Source organism: Quercus lobata, chromosome 9, assembly GCF_001633185.2.
Source record: "Quercus lobata isolate SW786 chromosome 9, ValleyOak3.0 Primary Assembly, whole genome shotgun sequence".
In the NCBI taxonomy this organism is placed as follows: Eukaryota; Viridiplantae; Streptophyta; class Magnoliopsida; order Fagales; family Fagaceae; genus Quercus; species Quercus lobata.
The window spans coordinates 28,117,485-28,136,463 of NC_044912.1; the positions used below are offsets into that span (position 1 = coordinate 28,117,485).

Here is an 18,979-nt window from a genome sequence, read left to right on the forward strand (position 1 = left end):
ATTTTGTCACTAAATTATACTTTTAGTGACGAATTATGATTTCGTCACTAAAAATATATAAGTGCACAACTATTATTATTTTTAGTGACGAATATTTTTCGTCACTAATTCTTCCTTATAGTGACGATAGGATTTTCGTCACTAATACTATCCATAGTAATACCTACAGTGACGAAATATTTCGTCACTAAAAATTTCAACTTTTAGTGACGAAATATTTCGTCACTATAGATTAATTAAATTTGCGCCAAAATTTCCTTCTATTGGCGCCCATTTTTCAGAACACAATAGTGACGAAATTTATTTTTCGTCACTAAATGTTATAATTTTTTTCATTATTAGTGACGAAATTCATATTTCGTCACTAAAGCTGTATTTTTAGTGACGAAAAATATTTCCTCACTAATTTTCGTCACTAAAAATACATTTTGTTGTAGTGAGATATAGATATAGATTTGATAATTTATTAGTATAAGGGTATTATAGTAAATTAGTAATTGTTCTAATTTTATAGCATAATAAGATGCATTTGTGGACCCCAAAAGAAACTCACTCCATGCATCTCCCTCTTTCTTTCCTTCCTCAACCGAACAAGAGAAACCTAATTTTTTTTTCTCCTTATCTTTCCTTTTCTCTCTCCCTTCCACTGATCCAAACACAATGTTAAGTTTGCAACAGTTGTTAATTTCATCTTTCAATTTTAAAATGGTTGTTAGTATTAGGAATATTCCCTAAAGAAGCACCTAGGCTTGCTCTTTTTTCTCCTCATTTTTAATATTAAAAATGCTATTACTAGTTTTTTTTTAGTAAAATATAAAATGTAAAATACTTAAATTCTTTTTCCTTTCCCTCCTTCACCGTTGGCCACACTAATCCCTCTGTCGCAACCAAAGCTCTTCCTAACTACTTGATCTCTATCACACTCTCTCATTTCTCCACCGAACCTGACTCTCATCCCTCATTTTCACCTATGAAATCAGAACACGGTTCATCAAAACTTGCTTTTTTTATCCCCACTTTCACTCTAACCAGACAATACCTAGAAACATTAAAACAGAAACACTCATAAAGATTAGATGAGCTTCTCATTTATAAATTAGATGATTTGGTGAGTTGTTAATTTATGGTTAATTATTAAATATTTTGGATCACATAATTATGGATGTAAATTTGGATCACATATTGGGGTAAGAGGTTGGAATCCTACATAACACCAAATTTGCTTTTGGTGGACTTTTTTTTTGTTTGGTTAAATCAAATAAATCTTAATATTAAAATTACCAAAGATTGTCAATTTTTTTTGATAATAAATTGTCTAGAATTTTATAACTCAACTAATATTTTCTTATATTTCTAACTAAGATATCAATGGTTCTAATAGCCCACTCTCCCAAGTTCCAACTATTGAATTATTTTTTTTAAAAAAAAACCCCACAAAAGATTAGGGCCTGTTTGGTTGTGTTATTTACACTCTATTTGTTTCAATGTAAAATATTTTTCGTAAAATATTTTCAAGTGTTTGATTGCATGTAAAATATAGTCAAAGTTGTAAAATATTTTCCTTTGACTAAAACTTTGTGCGTAAAAACTTATAAAATATTTTACCATAAAAGCAAGTGTAAAACATTTTACAAAAATCTCACAGCCTCACACCCGACTCTCTCCCCCTTTCTCATACTTTACTCATCCTCTCTTACACTTGCACAAACCAGCAACAACACCCACCAGCACACCACTCTTTGCCTCCACTCCGCCAGCACCCTTCGCCGCCCTTCACCTCCATTTTGGTAGCACCACCATTAGATCTCGGTTTGTTTTGTTGTCCGAGAAGTTGCTGTGAGAGGCCCGAGGTGAGCCTTATCACCGCCGCTCCGTTGCTCGTTGCTGTGAGAGAAGTTTTATACAACAAACAGTGCAAGAGAAAAAGCTCAATGCATTAAAGTTACTCTAAAAGAGTACATTATAAGGCCCACTTGCATTGCAGAAATCTCCCAACTGGGCTTAACTTTTTTTTTTTTTTTTTGATAGGAGGCCCTAACTCTATTATACACTATATGCTGGTTCACCTTGTTCAAGCCACACTGTCACACTAATAATTAATTACCGTAAGCTTTTTTTTTTTTTAGCTAATTACCATAAGCCACGCTTCCAAGAAAGACTAAACATTGAAAGCATAATGCAATATCAGCTGCAAACATCGAAAGAAGACGAGCGCCATTTTTTATATTCGCATCTTCTCTTCACTTGCTTAACATGAATGAAAGAGGGGAACTCAATCATGGACCAGTCTGTTCAAAAGTAATTGCAGACAAAACTGGCATTGCTCACAAAATGCAGTCCGTTTTCGCAGGCAATCTCCTGAAAAAATTCGATAGTATTGAAGGAAACCCATTAGGGCCACTACGACGTAACCTAGGATGCCTCAACACGTAGAATCCCGTGAGAAGGAACACAACTTGGACTGGTGTAAAATAGACAACAATGGCAGCAACCAGATGGAATATCATACATAGCGATGTCGCTCTTGGGTCTCGCCAGAGCACCAAATATTGCAGCCTCTCCGCATTAGCAGCTACATCACTAGCAACCTTTAGAAGCTTCCCACCAATAATTCTCAACTGATCATATCTTACCCTTAAAAGGTCAGAAGGCCGGGAAGTTGGGAATGTATCAAATTCTTCATCAAGTTCATCAGGATTTACAGAATCAGCATAAGAAAGGCGAACGTCTATGTGAGGAGGATGCTTTGGCCTGTGTCTATAATACCAAAACCCAATCAAGAAAGGGCAGAGGAAAATGGCGGGTAAGACGAACTCTGGACAGAGGACCAGTATTGAATAAAATATGTGAAGTAATATATTTGTGCTGTAGTTTTCCCAGTTGCAAACCCCATCATACCATTTTTTTAAGGCGATTAACCAATCCCAAACGCTCATAACCCTGGAAAGGTTTAGTTTGTACTTCCTCAAACTCCACGTGTTGGAGTCCACATCCAACATATATTGCACCACCTCTTTCCTCAGCCGTGGCTCAGCCTGGCCCAATCTCATTGATACAATTTGAGTTGCTTGGTGCCTCAGCCAATAAGGCCGCATAATAGTTAATGGATGAAGATAGTGCATATTTGGCAAAAGCGGCTGTGAGTACATGTGCATCAAATTAGGCAACGAGGAGCGAGTGAATCTCACAGCCAAATGAATTTCACCCATCTTTTTCACCCCACTGGGCTGTAGAACTACAAGTGTGTGTAAACCCGGTTAGTTTCAAGAGTGGAAAGACGAATCCTTACGTTCCCAATTCTTGAATCTCCTTCAACAAAAAGTCTTCTGGTAGTACAGACCTCTCCGTCCTCTGCAGTTGATCTTGAAGTGTGACCATTCCCTCTCAAAGCTTCCCGGAAACCTTAAGCAGCTGGATCAATTAGCTCATACCGAATACTAAACTAAGGATTTAGTTACATATTCCATAAACTCAAATACTAATAATTGAAGCATAGTATCAATACTAATGATTGAAGGCCGCTAATTAAAAAAGAAAAAACGAAACATGAAAAAGTCTAAAGCTTCAAAAATTAGATTTTAGAACCGGAAATGTAATGAAAAGGGAGAAAAACTTGACTTACTGTTTGTCACAGCGTCTTCAGAAACGTTCGAGAATTGAAAATCAGGCCTCTGTAGTGTATACCTTCAAATGCTGTGTTTGGTCGCCTAGAAAAAGGCTGGAAAATAAAATGTGCGGACAGTATAATATTATGAATTGTGCAATACAATATGGCTTCTCAACTAAAGTGAAGAATTAATTAAAAAGATTCACGCGGTTTCAATGTAAGTCTTCTCTTTTTAATAATCACCACTTGGAATTTTTTGAAAAAAAAAATCATTTTCCTACCTGCTCCTCCCAATAAGACTCCCATCTTTCTCATCATATCTCGAGGTGTCTCTTGAACTTCGATTGTCAACATCTTCTTCTCCATCACCAAATTCTTAGTTTCTCTAGAATATAGATCACTCGCTCAAGATCTGACAAATAAAAACTTTTAGAGAGCTATGGAGATTGATCATTTCAGTCATGAGCACCCGTTGATCCTAATTGGAACTGAGAAAAAAATTTCATCAAAGTACAGGAAGAACATTATATGCAAAGGTTGCCTGAAATTCTGCACCGTTCCACTTTATGCTTGCACCCAGTGCTTGTTTTATCTGCATAAATCATGCGCCGAGTTGCCAAAAGAGTTCAAAAATCCCTTTCACCCACACGGACCTCTCGTCCTACTTTTTGATGCTCATATATCATTTCCCTGCAGGGCTTGTTTTAGAAGTTGCAACGGCTTCTACTTCCACTGTGAGGTATGCAATTTTGACCTGCATGTTGAATGTGCTTTTCTAATTCCTACTGTAGAAGAAGGCTGTAAGCAACTGCTACACTTCACCCACTTGCATCCAATGGTACTGGTTGAAAAGAAGGATGAGGTAGCCAATCGTGTTAAGTGCCTTGTATGTGGGGGACATTGCTTCGGTGCTTGCTATGGCTGTGACCCTTGTGGTATCTTTCTTCACAAACCATGTGCTGAATTCCAGTACCCACAAAAAATCCAAAACTTCACTCACTCATGCCCTCTCACCCTCCAAACTCGAGTCCAGCCCTTTCGCTGCCAAGCCTGTGGCACTTGTATGATGGGCATTTCTTACCACTGTGAGCAGTGCAGGTTTGATATTGATGTTGAATGCGCCTTATTAAGGAGCATAAGATCTGATGACGGAAAGCAAATTAAAAATTTCAGCCACAGGCATCCCATGACTCTTAATGAGAAATTAGGGGATGGTGACCAAGTTCATTGCTTTGCGTGTGGGCAAGGCTGCTTAGGAATAACCTACTACGTATGCAACAAATATAAAAGGGAGTTTTCTCTCCATGAATCCTGTGCTAGTTCTGCTCCAAGGATCTATGACTAACTCCACCCAGACCACCCTCTATCCCTGCTTCATAGGCCAACCAATCCAACCCCAGTCAGATTTCGATGCAATGCGTGCTGTGGTGATTGCTGTGACTTGACCTACCGATGTGAGCTCTGTGATTTTAACTTGTAAAAGAACAATGATAATATATGAGGTAAATCTTATGCTCCCACACACTCAACGTTGGGAGTGGCTTTCATATATATAATCAGATTTGTTACATGGGATAAGATGTTTGAATACAAAGAGATAAATTTGAAATACAAATTGCAGATGAGATAGACATTTAGATGAGATATGAAACTGTTCTGGCTTATCTTGAACTGTTCTTATCTCTTGCAATATTTGAATTTGAGTTAATCTGATCTGCTGTAGTGGTTGAGTCCTTATCAGATTGTTGTGCTTCAATATCCCCCCGCAAGCTCAACGGGGAAGGACACACGTGGAGCTTGGAAACAAGCCAGTGGAAACGGGACGAAACAAGTGGTTTGGTGAAGACATCCGCTAATTGATCCGTGCCAGAAATGAACCGAACATCCAAGGCCTTAGCAGCAACTTTATCGCGAACAAAATGGAAATCAATTTCCACATGCTTGGTTCTTGCATGAAAGATTGGATTAGCAGCGAGATACGTTGCACCAATATTGTCACACCACAGCCGAGGAGGATGGGATTGATGGAGACCAAGATCACGTAACAGAAACTGGAGCCAGAGCAATTCAGCAGTGGTATTAGCAATAGCCTTGTATTCAGCCTCTGTACTTGATCGAGCCACAGTAGGCTGCTTCTTAGAGCTCCAAGAAATCAAGTTGTCACCAAGATAAATACAAAAGCCACTAGTGGACTTCCTATCATCTGGACATCCAGCCCAATCGGCATCAGAAAAGGCACCAAGGCGAGTGGATGAAGAGCGTTTTAGTAAGAGACCATAAGAGATAGTATGCTTAAGATATCTCAAAATTCTCTTTACTGCTTGCCAGTGAGTGGTAGTCGGTCTGTGCATAAATTGACAGACACGATTAACAGCAAATGACAAATCAGGTCGAGTGATTGAAAGATATTGTAGAGAGCCAATAGTGCTGCGAAACAGAGTAAGATCAGGAAAGATAGCACCATCAAACGCAGAAAGTGGCTTAGCATTTGACATCGGAGAGGAAATTGGCTTGGCATGCAACATATTTGTCCGGTTAAGAAGATCAATGATATATCGGCGTTGAGATAATAAAACACCATCTGGATGCTTAAGAACTTCAATGCCGAGAAAAAAATTTAACTCACCAAGATCTTTAACAGCAAAATCTCGCCGAAGTAGATTGAGAAGATCATCAACTGCCAAAGGATTTGAGCTGGTGATAATGATATCATCCACGTATATGAGCACATACATTGTGAGGGAATTTGAGAGGAAAGTGAAGAGAGATGAGTCAGCTCTAGAGGCAGTAAAGCCAAGCTCCAACAACTTGCCACTCAAGCGCGAAAACCATGCACGAGGCGCTTGTTTGAGACCATAGATGGCCTTGTTCAATTTGCATATGTGGTTAGGCAGGGATGGATGATGAAAACCTGGAGGTTGGAGCATGTATACTTCTTCAGATAAGTTGCCATGAAGAAAGGCATTTTGTATGTCAATTTGGCGCATAGACCAACCAGCTGAGATAGCAAGTGAGAGAACAACCCGAATAGTTGTGGGTTTGACAACGGGACTGAAAGTTTCACTAAAATCAATGCCGGCTTGTTGGTGAAATCCTTTGGCGACAAGGCGAGCCTTATAACGCTCAATTGTGCCATCAGCTCTCCTTTTGATTCGGAAAACCCATTTACAACCCACTATATTATGAGCTCTTGAAGGAGGAACAAGACTCCAAGTGTTATTTTTTAACAAGGCATTAAACTCTGCTTCCATAGCAGTGCGCCACTCAGGAAATTTCGCTGCTGTAGAATAACAGGTGGGCTCGGATGGAGACATCAAAGACATTAGAGCTCGAGGAACCGGGTACTGGACAATCCCATCATGAAATTGTTTCGGTTTGGTGATCAAATTCTGTGACCGAGTCACCATTGGATGAGTACGAAGTGGAGCTGAAACAGAGGATTGAACTGATGGAGGTGCAGTGTGATTTGATGAGCTGCTGGTTGGAGAAGCATCACTGATTCTGGCATGATCAGAACATGACCGATTGGTATTGTTTGTTTGAGAGGTGAGATATGAAGTAGAAGATGTATTAGCAACCTGCAAGGATGTTAGTGGGACAGTAATAGAAAGTGGAACAATATTAGAAGTGTTGGGCTGTAAAGAAGCAGGTGAAAGTGTTTTATTGGCAAAGGGAAAAGTAAATTCATCAAAGACCACATCACGTGATATATAAATGCGACCAGTGGGTATATGTAGACATTTATAACCTTTATGATGTGAACTATAGCCAAGAAAAATGCATTGAAGAGAGCGAAATTGAAGCTTGTTATTGTTGTAGGGACGAAGATGAGGGTAACATGCACACCCAAAAACCTTTAAAAATTTATAGTCAGGTTCTTGATGAAACAATTTTTGAAAGGGTGATTGATGGCCCAGATTAGGAGTGGGCATGCGATTAATGAGATAACAAGCTGTAAGACAAGCATCATCCCAAAATGAGGTAGGAAGAGAACTATGTGCAAGTAAAGCAAGGGCAGATTCAATAATATGACGATGTTTTCTTTCAACACAACCATTTTGTTGATGAGTATGTGGGCATGAAATACGGTGAGTGATGCCGATTTGTTTAAACAAAGTGTTTAAAGATCTAAATTCACCTCCCCAATCAGTTTGAACACTGAGAATTTTAGCATTAAAGCGACGTTCAACTTGACTTTGAAATTGCCTAAAAACATGAAAAACATCAGATTTTGCTTGAATGGGATACAACCAAGTGAACCGACTATAGGCATCAACAAAAGAAACATAATATTTATTGCCGGAAAAGGAAACAGTTGGGGATGGACCCCATACATCTGAAAATAGCAATTCTAAAGGCCTAGATGCAACAAAGGTAGAAGAATTAAAAGGTAACTGATGACTTTTGGCTTGAGAGCATGCTGGACACATTGCCAAAGTTTTATTTGTAGAAACTGGAAGTTGAAAATTGGATAACACTTGACGAACAATACGAAAGTTGGGATGTCCTAAACGAAGATGCCAATTTGCAGCAGATGTTCTTTCTCCAAGCAGAGCATGTGATGGAGTGGTTGGAGATGAACGTGAAAAGAGAGGATATAGTCCTTGCCTAAGAGGTCCGCGGTGGAGGATTCTCCCGGTTGTGAGATCCTTAATCAAAAAGAAGTTAGCATAGAACTCAAAAAATACAGAATTGTCTTTAGCAAATTGACTAACAGAGAGAAGATTTTTGCAAGCATTGGGAACATATAACACATGTTTTAAAGAAAATGAGTGATTAGGTGTAGAGAGAGATGCATTTCCAATGTGTGAAATAGGCAAACCTTGACCATTGTCGATCGTGATCTGATCAGTGCCAGAATATGCTTCAGAGCTCACATTGAGATTAGAGAAGTCTGGTGTAAGATGATGTGAGGCACCAGTATCAGGATACCAGTTGTCATCCTGAATGGCAGATGGTGAGGAGTAAAAAGCTTGGGCTGTTGCAGGTGGATCAGCTTGATAAGAATGATCAAATCTGTGGTAGCAACTTATAGCAGCATGACCAGGTTTATTGCAAACTTGGCAAACAACACGTGGAGTCCCAAGGGAAAAAGGATTGCTGGATGACTTTGAGGAACCACGACCACGTCCTCTTGTGCCTCGACCATTTTGATTTGAAAAGGATCCACGTCCATAGGAACCACGACCACCACGACCACGATTTGTGGTATTTCGAGTTGCCATATTGGCTGTTGAGAATGCTAACTCAGCAGCTGATTGCTGTTGTTCCAAGCGTTGCTCATGAGCAAGGAGATGCCCATATAGTTCATCAAGAGAAAGAGGGTCCACCCGAGTGGTGACAGAAGTGACAAATGGGTCGTATTCAGTTCCTAAGCCAGCAAGAATATAGGAGCTCATTTCAGTATCTGAGAGAGCTTGTCCAACTGCAGCGAGTGTGTCTCCAAGACTACGCATTTTCTGAAAATAATCAGTCACATTTGAGTTACCTTTCTTTGAGGTAGCTAATTGGTATTGGATTTGCATCACACGAGCCCGAGATTGGGAGATAAACATACGTTCAAGAGCCACCCATAGAGTGCGAGAAGTATTGCAGCCAAGAACCTGAGATAAAATTGACTCTGAGAGGGATGCAATCAATGTGCTGAGAATAAGTTGATCTTGTTGTTGCCAAGCAACATATTCAGGATTTGGAATAAGAATAGGCTGATTTGATCCGGTGGTAGGATTAGAAATAGTGGAAGAAGGTGCTGTTTTGGATCCATCAATATAGCCAAATAAGTTTTGAGCATTGAGATGAGTAACAACTTGGTATTTCCAAAGAAGATAGTTGTCTTTGGTGAGGGTAAGGCGAATTGGATGATTTGATAGTGTTTGAACAGGGAGAGAGAGAGTGGTGACAGTGGAGGAGTTAGTTTGATTTGCGGAGGAACTGGAATTAGAGGAACTCATGACGTTAGTCGTAAATAGCTCTGATACCATAAAAGAACAATGATAATATATGAGGTAAATCTTATGCTCCCACACACTCAACGTTGGGAGTGGCTTTCATATATATAATCAGATTTGTTACATGGGATAAGATGTTTGAATACAAAGAGATAAATTTGAAATACAAATTGCAGATGAGATAGACATTTAGATGAGATATGAAACTGTTCTGGCTTATCTTGAACTGTTCTTATCTCTTGCAATATTTGAATTTGAGTTAATCTGATCTGCTGTAGTGGTTGAGTCCTTATCAGATTGTTGTGCTTCAATAACTTGCATGTGGAATGCACTGGACAAGTTCCCACCATAAAATATGAAAATCATAGACACCTTCTCTTATTGGTGCCGAAGATGGGGGCTGAAGCTAAGTGCAATGTCTGTGAAAACACCTGTGATTCTTTAATACTCCGTTGTCCTCGGTGCGATTTCAATCTTCATGTTCAATGTGGTCCATTACCGAATACCATCAAACATAAATGTCATGTAGATTCTCTCACCCTTACAGATTCCCCTGTTGAAGACGATTCAGATGATGAATTCTACTGCGATGCTTGCGAGGAAAAAAGACGTCCACGATTTCCAATTTACTATTGTGCAGGTTGTCTATTTGTAGCTGAGGTCTCTTGTGTGATCTCTGAGGTATGCTCATCTTTTGCCCCTTTACTCAGATTTTCTTTTGGGTTACAATCAGGGGGGTTTGAAATGTAAGAAAACATACAAAAATAAAGCAAATAACGGACAGCTACTTCGGAGGAATTATATAGTGAATTTCATTCTTTTATTTATTTATTTTACAAGTAACAAAGTGAATTTCATGTAAGCCTTGGATACCAGTAGAGCAAAAGAAGCCGATTCTGCCATTATTCCTCTGTCCACACTTTCAAAGGAAAACTTTACTCTCCCATCTGTAGTACTTGGCATCTTCCAGAATGGTCTGCACCTGCCTTGGAGATGACTTTTGTCTCCTTCATAGTGCCACTACTTCTTTGCTGCAGATAAGGACTAATTTCCTACTAAACATTTTGCTGGCAGCTGCTAACGCAGCCTCCCTAATTGTTACACAGTTAGTAATTAATTGTTGTAATTGAAATTTAGAAATAGCAATAACAAAGAAGATACAGTTCGAAAATTTTGGAGTTGGTGTGGATCCTTAACAGACTAATCAAGATCAGCCAATTAAAACTTACACATACTACAAAAGTAAAAATAAAAAGCTCCTCTCGATTCTTATCCCTTTTTTTCCCTCAAAAGAAAGTTCTGCTACCTTTCCTTTCCCCAGCATGCCGTTCCTGATCAAACACCCAAGTAGCTGGCTAAGTTACTTAATGCAGGAGCACAAATTACTTTAGAGCTTATATTTTCATTTTTTTTTTATATTTATCTCATTGGAGATTGGTTTATTGTAGAGTTTTATTTTTGAATTCAAATAGGAATTAGATTTAAGTTTTTAGATTAGCTTCAATTTTAGATAGGATTTTCTGTTATTTCTTAAATCTCTATATAAGGATTCTAGATGGTTGTATTTTGGGAAGACAACTAGTTAATGAAATTTCAGATTGGAAATTTTCCAAATTGTTGGAAGTTGATTCCTACCACCTTACGTGTTGATGAATAAGATTAAGTTTTCTTGCTTGGTACTGATTCCAATTAACCCCTAGGTGCCAATTCTTAGGGTTATCTTTTATTATTATTTTTTTCCTCTTGATTGTCCTGCATCACTAAAGCTTTCTCTGAACAATTAATTTTCGCTTCAAAAGCTACATTGTACTGAACTTGTTTTTTTAGATTCATACTTAGATGCAAGACTGAGCATTATTCTTTATCCCCTTGATGCCAGTTTTATTTCTGCATAGCCAAATAGCCCCTTAGGACCTAAAGTCACAGAGAAATCTCTCAACTCTTGTTGCTCAAACTGATCATGAAGAAGCCATAAGGATTCCATCCTCTTGACCGACTTTGGAACTAAATCTTCTGTTCTGAGTCCCAATTCAGATTAAAACCAAATGGCCCTGTAGTAAATTACGGAAATAGAAAAGATGGTACTGAGTGCAAAAGATGGCACTGAATCTCCTCAGCTTCTTGAGATTAAGGACACTGAGTCAGTGCAACACATTATGTTGATTTCAGCCAACTCTGTTCTTAAAGGAACCATATTATTATGAAGTGTCCATATGAATACAACTAATTTATAAGTTTTAACTTTCATAGATTCCTCCAGCCCTTTTCATTCAAAACATATCTCTAATTACCCTCATCCTAACGCCACTCAATATTTAATAGTCAAAATAACCTGAACTTGAGTAGGACCACAGTAATTTAACAGAGTTTGCAAACTTGGAGATTGGAATAGGAAGAATAGAGTTGCCTTAGCAGGTCAGCACTCAGCTATCACTATAGAAGTAGATGGTATTGAAGCAAGTCTCTCTTAGGCCTTAGCAGAGCAACGTAAGAACTAGCATTTTTTAGCGATTTCATGGTGAATTAAAGAATTTTTTTTTTTTTAAATAAGCATTTTTAGTTTATAACATCCAACAAAATCACGATTCAAAGCTGCAAAAGAAAAATCATCACACATTCTAATTTTTTTTTCTCCCTAATATCCAAAACATCGAAAATGTATCTTAAAGATGTATAAATCAAAGAAACAAAGAGAAACAAATACCTTCTAGAATCAAAACCCAAAAAGAAATACATATAAAATAGTCTTATAAATCGTAACATAATGGATTTGAGGAAATTGCCTTAAACTAATTTGGAGGTAAACTAGTGTCAATTTAGTTCTAATGTTTCAAATGAGTAGTTTAGTCTCTAACCTTTTGGTGTTGAATCAAAATACACTAAACTATTTATTTTTTCAAAGGTCAAGAGTATCTTCTCCGTCTCAAACAGGTGAATGCAAATATAATTAAATTCCAAAGCGAATAAAAATTTAAAGAAGCTCGAAATGCTCTTTATATTCCAAATATAATTAAATTCAAACAAGTGAATGCAAGTATGCAACATTTTGCATTCACGTGTTTGAATTAAATTGGGTAATCTAAAGTAAAGTATTTAAATAATTATACTTAAGTTTTGCCTCTTATTTTATAATTAGTTACTAACTCTTGCAATATACCAAAATAAAAAATAATAATAATAATAAAATATGATTTTGTCCCTATTCTATTTTTGTCTAAATATAAACTTCAATAATTATGTTAACTAGTCGTTAACCCGTGCGATACACGGAAAAGCTATTAAATATAATTTTTAAAATACTTTTGTTAATTTTTTTTGCCATTGACAATTTTTTTTTTTTTTTTTGTTTTAATTGTGGTAGTTTGAAAAGTTATTTCAAATATTCATTTCATTATAGTTAGCTAAGATATTTTTCATAAATGCATGAAATATTTATAAATAGGAGATGACATTAATGATATATTATACGTAGCAATTATGCAAGATACCATTCAAATATGAATATTTTTAAAAAAAAAATTGTGATCAATTGAAACACAAAATATAGTTAAAGAAGTTTCGGTCACCACAACTGAATCTGATGAAAATTGAATCAAATTATCAATCACTCAAACTCCTCATTTGTACTCACCTGCTATACTTATTCTCCAAATTTGACATAAAAAAAAGGGCAATATCCAAAGCCTATAACTAATGTCATGGCCTCTCTATATGCAAGTCTAGTATAATTGAGACAGTTTTTTCAAGACTCACCAATTGAAGAACTTACAAACTCTTTTCAAGAACATGCATTAAATATGCAACAATTAGAGAGTTTCCTAAACCCTGAAACACTCACACCTATTGTGTTTTAAATAAAGCTCTTGTAATTCTAAAAGCAAAGCCAAAAAACAAAATGTAATTCATAACCTCCAACTCAAATATTCATTTTCCTTCAATTTCTAACTAATGTTATTTCTAAAAAAGTTGTAGCTGTTTGAATGAAGATCATATTAATTTTATAATTGTGAGCATTACACAAATTATGAGCAGCCAAAGAAAAAATCAATAATTCTACAATTTCCTTCAGTAAAATTCTACCAAACACAGCACAAAAAATTCTACCAATTTTAATACAAATCAAACCTATATTCACATAGTCCATAGATTAAAGACTATCTAGCAAATATAAAACAAAAGAATCCATCTTAGTAAATCGTATCATAAATTCTACGGTTAATCTCACATGTCTTAATTTTCTTTGACAGCTTAAACTGGAGTATATGTATTTATAGGGCATAGATACTACCTAGTTCTGATTTAGTTCCAAAGGAAAAGAAGCAGATTGGAAAATAAAATTTAGTCCTAGCCCCTTTTCAATTTGTCTTAGACATTTTCTTAAACACTTTGAAAGTGATCCAAGGATAAGCTAAAATCTAAAACATACCAGCTATATCACAAGATCAAAGTGAATCCCCTGTAGAGAAGAATTTTATGCCTCTAGCAAAATCAATTTTCATCAAACAGCTATTGCTATACAAAAGTTCTACCAAATACTCTTTGCCCTCCCAATCACTTAAATCTTCCCTTACCTGTGATCACTAAAACCCTTTGCCCCTTTCACAAAACCTTTCACAGGTCTTTTCTTTTAATATGAGCTAAAAATCAGAATAATAGTGCAATTGTAACTAATATAATATATATAAAACAAAAAAGTTAAATAACAACAATGCTTAGCAGAAGCAACGGCTTAAGGAAAACGGTAGAAAATGGTTTATTGATAATAAAATGTCTTACAAAGTATTTCCCACATCTTTTCTGATTCAATACAGTACGCATATGTTGCCACACCTCTCATCTGTTTTGCTAAAAGTTCTCATGAATGTGTTCAAAGCAAATTGGTTTTCTCTTTTCTGCGTGTTTTTCATAGATGTAGTCAGGTTTTCAAAACTTGTGTGCACCGGCAAGAAGGATTCTGTAACATTAACGGTTGCTCTGATTAGAAGAATCTTAGGCAAGCAAGGAGACTAATCCAGTGAAAGAGAATCTTTAGTTTTGGATGGCTATGCGTATGTAGGTTTTCAGTTTATGAATTCATATATGAAAGTTCATAGTCGGGTTTGGGTTCTCAAAACTTTGCGTGTGTTTAGTTTAAAATTTTAATAAATTAAAATGAGGTGTAAAATTGTGGAAGCAGTAAATCCTACGTAGCTCTAAAGAAATCAACAAAAAATCAAAGATTCGATTTTAGTGTATATATATATATATATATATATAGATTATTAATAGATATTTATCATATTTGTGTTTATCTATAGAACTATATTTATACCATTTAAAGAAAATAAAATATGAGAAGATTCTAATATAATGTTTAAATATATAATAGAATTTAAAATTAATTGAAAGAGATAAATTAGAATTATTATGTGCAAAATTTTGGAGTTTCAAAAGCTTATATATAAGTTCAACGAAAACCGCATTGTCAGGGCTGTGTTTCCATAATTCCATTTCGACATAGTACGAGTCTAATTTTTACCATTGCTGAGACATTCGTTTGGCCATGTCAGGTTATGCTATGGCTCAAAGGAGAATATGGGGATGTGGAGTTGAGGTCACCCGAAGGAAAATTTGCTGGAAAGGTGATCATCGAAAGAACAGAGGCAATGGAGATGTGCAAAAAAGAAGCAGAAGAAGCAACCAAAATACTTAATGATCCAGAAGCAGAGGAAATGCAGGCTCTGCATGATCTACTAACTTTGGATCGATTATTAAAATATGAAAATGTGTCGCGTCATCTGGAAGTAGGATATGGAATCAGAAGACAAATTAAGCCACAAATAGGGGGAACGGGTGTTTTAACCTGGAATGATATACTATCTTCTTTCAGTGAAGATGAGAAAAAGGAATTGAAGGAAGTTCTAATGACAGAAGATGTACAGGAAGAAAGTATCGATGAAGAGAACTCATCGGATAGCCTAGATAATTCCTTGTTTTTGGACAAAGCATTCACAGATTTAAAGCAAAAGCTTGGATCCGGGCCTAAGCAATTAATGGACTTATGGAACAGAGAGGAGAAGGTTGTTAATGTAAGGGATTACTTAGTGCCTCAGAGCTTGGCCCCTATCCTAGAAAGCTTGTTTGAGAAAGATGGGGATGTGGGTGCTGAGACCAGTTTATCTTCTAGGGTAAAGATGTATCTAATTGTCATATTATGTGGGACCATAGATAGTGTGTGCTGCACCAGAATTTTGGATATCACAGAAGATAAACTATTGAATTGGATGCAGTACTTGAGGGCTTTGGAATATGCAGGGTTCAAAATTCAGTTTGTTCATGATCAGTGGATGAGAGTTACAAAAGCTTACTTTGGACTCCAGCTTAGAAAACTAGAAGATGACACCCTTCAGGAACTTGAAACAGATATCACAAAGTATGATGCAGAAGTCAAGGAACTGACTACAAAATTGGAGCTAATGAAAGACAAACATAAGCGTATAACATCTGAAAAATCTGGGAAAAGGTCGAGCTTAATCGAGGATTGCTTGAGAGCGGCTGCCAAGTTGAAGTGGAAGAAAGCTGGCGCGGGTCTAATTAAGCTGGGCTAGAAAATCTGTATAAGAATGTTTTTAGTGTTTTTATTGAAAGGATGTTAAATTTTAAGAACATGTAATCAACGCATTTATGAAGGTCATTATGTTAGTGTTGATCAGTGAGGCAGAACACTGAATATTTCAAAGATAATTTGTTTATGACAGTGAAAACCTGTATCTTGTGAGGAAAAAAGCGAAACAATCTATGTACTAGCGTGTGTTATGTGCATTGTTTATGATCACTTTCCAGTATGTTGCAGGGTATGTTCTTTCTTTCTTCTCTCTGTTTTAATTTTTGTGTTCAATGAATATTAGAAACTATGTTCTGACGTAAATGCATAGTCTTTAGTTTATGTGATGGTGAATTTACTAGCTTTCTTGTTCAAATACGGCTGTTAAAGATAATTTATCGAAGTGTATTTGTTCTTTTTAACGCGTGTATAAAAAGGACTATTGCCAACAAAAAACTGCTATGTTTGAACGATTCTGATACTTTTGTCATACTCCTCCTTCAAGTTTTGTCCCTTGTGGGGTGTTTTTTTTGCATCATCTGGCAATATTTACTTTTAAGATTTTGTAGGTTTAGGTTGAATGTATTGTAGTGAATGATTCAGCGGAACTAACTCGCCATCTAAAATTCAACCCCCAATCAAACTCAAAATATGAAGATGGGTGTTACCAAGTTTAAAGTAAACCATGTTTAAAATACATTATGACATATTGACATTGAGGGGTTTCATGTTCTAAAATGTTTCCTAATCCATATGTGCCAATGCTAAAACACTTTTCAACATTATTATGGAGGGGAAAAAGAGAAAAGCTCAAGGGGGCATCTTTACATGAATTTTCAAGTCCCTTTAATTGCTTAAGGCATTAGCATGGGATGCATGTGCGCGCACACACACACCCACACACACCAAAAAAAAATTGCATCCTTAAACACCGCTTTATCTATTTTATCAATCCATTTTATAACTCACACTACATCCCAGTTTTTATTTTTACATACAACTCAATAAAATAATAAAAGTACTCTCCTCCCACTCTCTTTTTTCTCTTTACGCACAACAACAAGATTATTATTATTATTATTATTATTATTATTATTATTATTTTTTTAACAACCAATGAATAGTAAGGTTGCATATAAGCACTAGCATTAGGGGTGTAAACACCCCCCCCCCCCCCCATTGCTATTTTAGCAACCAATAAGCCAAAACCCACCCACATCCGAGGGTGGGCTTTTACTTTTTTTACCAACTGTTCACAAGGATGTAAAATATATATATATATATATATATATATTAATGAGGAAAGAGAGACAAAAAGGTAGAGAGGAAAGAGAGAAGAGAGAGAAATCGAATTTTTTATATTATTTATTGGTATAGTTTATATTGTTTTAATGAGTTGTATGTAAAAATAGAAATCGTGATGTTGGGTGAATTGTAAAATAAGATGGTAAAATAGATAAAGTAGGTTTTGAGGATGTAAAATTGACATTTTCTTGCATCCTCGGATGCTAGTGCAGAGCACTAGCATTAGAGGCTGTAAAACCCCCCCAATTGCTACTTTAGCCACCAAACCTATAAAAACATGCTCTAGCCAGGTTGCTATACCTAAAAAAATTTGCAACCCAACTATAATAAGTTGGTACATTTACAACCACACTGTAGCTAGGTTGCTAATTTTTTTAATATATAATATTCCTCCTGAACCCACATCTCACTTTCCTCAGACCCTCTTCTCTCATATCTCAGCCTTCCTCTCTCTCTCTTTTCTTATCTCTTCCTCTCTCCCCACTCTCTATTTTGTTCGGTGTGGAGGGTGTGGGTTTGTCGGGATCAGTGTTTGTGGTGGACATCGGCGTCTGGGGTAAAGTCGTGGAGGCAGGGGGCGGTGGTCAAGGTTTGTGTTCATGGTGGTTGTTGGGTATGTGGTGTGGGTTGGTTTCAAGTTCAATTGTTCATGGTGTGGGTCACAATGGGTCACGATGTGGTTCATGGTTATGGTCAAGGTGTGGCTCATGGTGTGGTTCATGGTTGTAGTTGAGGAGTGGGTCATAGTGGTTGTGGGTTGAATCATTTTGGTGGTGCTAGGTGGTGGTGTGGGTTGGTTTCAAGTTCGATAATTCATGGTTGATTATAGTACCAATGCTAGGGGTTAGGTTTGAATCAATGGTGCTGGGGTTGGGTTCGACGATGCTTTTAAGTTTCAGTTGCTATGGTTGGATTTGAATTGGCGATGTTGCTGGTTGGTTTCGGTTTGGCAAGTTTTGGTTGATTTTGTGGGTCTGGTGGTTTGTTGTGATGTTTGGTGGTGCTGTGGTGGTGGTTCAGTGGGTTTGGTATGGGCTTTTTGGCTAGTTCTTGGTGGTTTGCTGTGTGAATGGTGGTGGGTCTTGGTGTTTTGTTGGGTTTGTAGTGGTGGTTCGGATGTATGGGTTGTGGGTGATGTTGGCGAGTAGCAGTGGAGAAGATTTGTTGGATAGAACAAAGAAATGGGAGAGAAAAGAGAGAAATAGAATTTTTTTTTTAATATTTGTGTAGTTTATATTATTTTAATGAGTTGTATCTAAAAATAGAAACCGAGAGATGTAAGATAAGTTGTAAAATGAGATGGTAAAATAGATAAAGTAGATTTTGAGAATATAAATAGACACTATTTTACATCCTCGAATGCTAATGCTCTTACTATAGCAAGGTTGCAAATTTTTTCAAGTTTACAAACTTGGATGGAGTGGATGTTGGGTGTCTTGTTTGCATGTATTGAAAGAGAGAATATTTGTATTCATGTGTATCCTTAACTTATGTGTGTCTTAATTTTTCCCCACTTCCTAAATTTTCCCCAAAACT

The 18,979-nt window shown here is 36.7% G+C and overlaps 2 protein-coding genes and 1 non-coding gene across 3 annotated transcripts; 1 reads left to right on the forward strand and 2 right to left on the reverse strand.

Moving 5' to 3' along the window:
- Positions 1–2,111: 2,111 nt before the first annotated feature.
- Positions 2,112–4,753, reverse strand: LOC115958911 (FT-interacting protein 3-like). Its single transcript, XM_031077177.1, has 3 exons — positions 3,889–4,753; positions 3,623–3,718; positions 2,112–3,402 (listed from the first exon to the last, which is right to left on the reverse strand). Exon 3 carries the CDS (start codon positions 3,207–3,209, stop codon positions 2,325–2,327), a length of 885 nt encoding a protein of 294 aa, XP_030933037.1. The 5' UTR covers positions 3,210–3,402; positions 3,623–3,718; positions 3,889–4,753; the 3' UTR covers positions 2,112–2,324.
- A 200-nt stretch (positions 4,754–4,953) lies between these two features.
- LOC115961025 lies at positions 4,954–16,152 on the forward strand. Its single transcript, XM_031080077.1, has 3 exons — positions 4,954–5,080; positions 9,870–10,236; positions 15,105–16,152. Exons 2-3 carry the CDS (start codon positions 9,949–9,951, stop codon positions 16,140–16,142), a joined length of 1,326 nt encoding a protein of 441 aa, XP_030935937.1. The 5' UTR covers positions 4,954–5,080; positions 9,870–9,948; the 3' UTR covers positions 16,143–16,152.
- Positions 8,886–9,024, reverse strand: LOC115962360. Its single transcript, XR_004085405.1, has one exon. It is a non-coding gene; the product is annotated as a small nucleolar RNA Z247 (small nucleolar RNA).
- Positions 16,153–18,979: the final 2,827 nt, after the last annotated feature.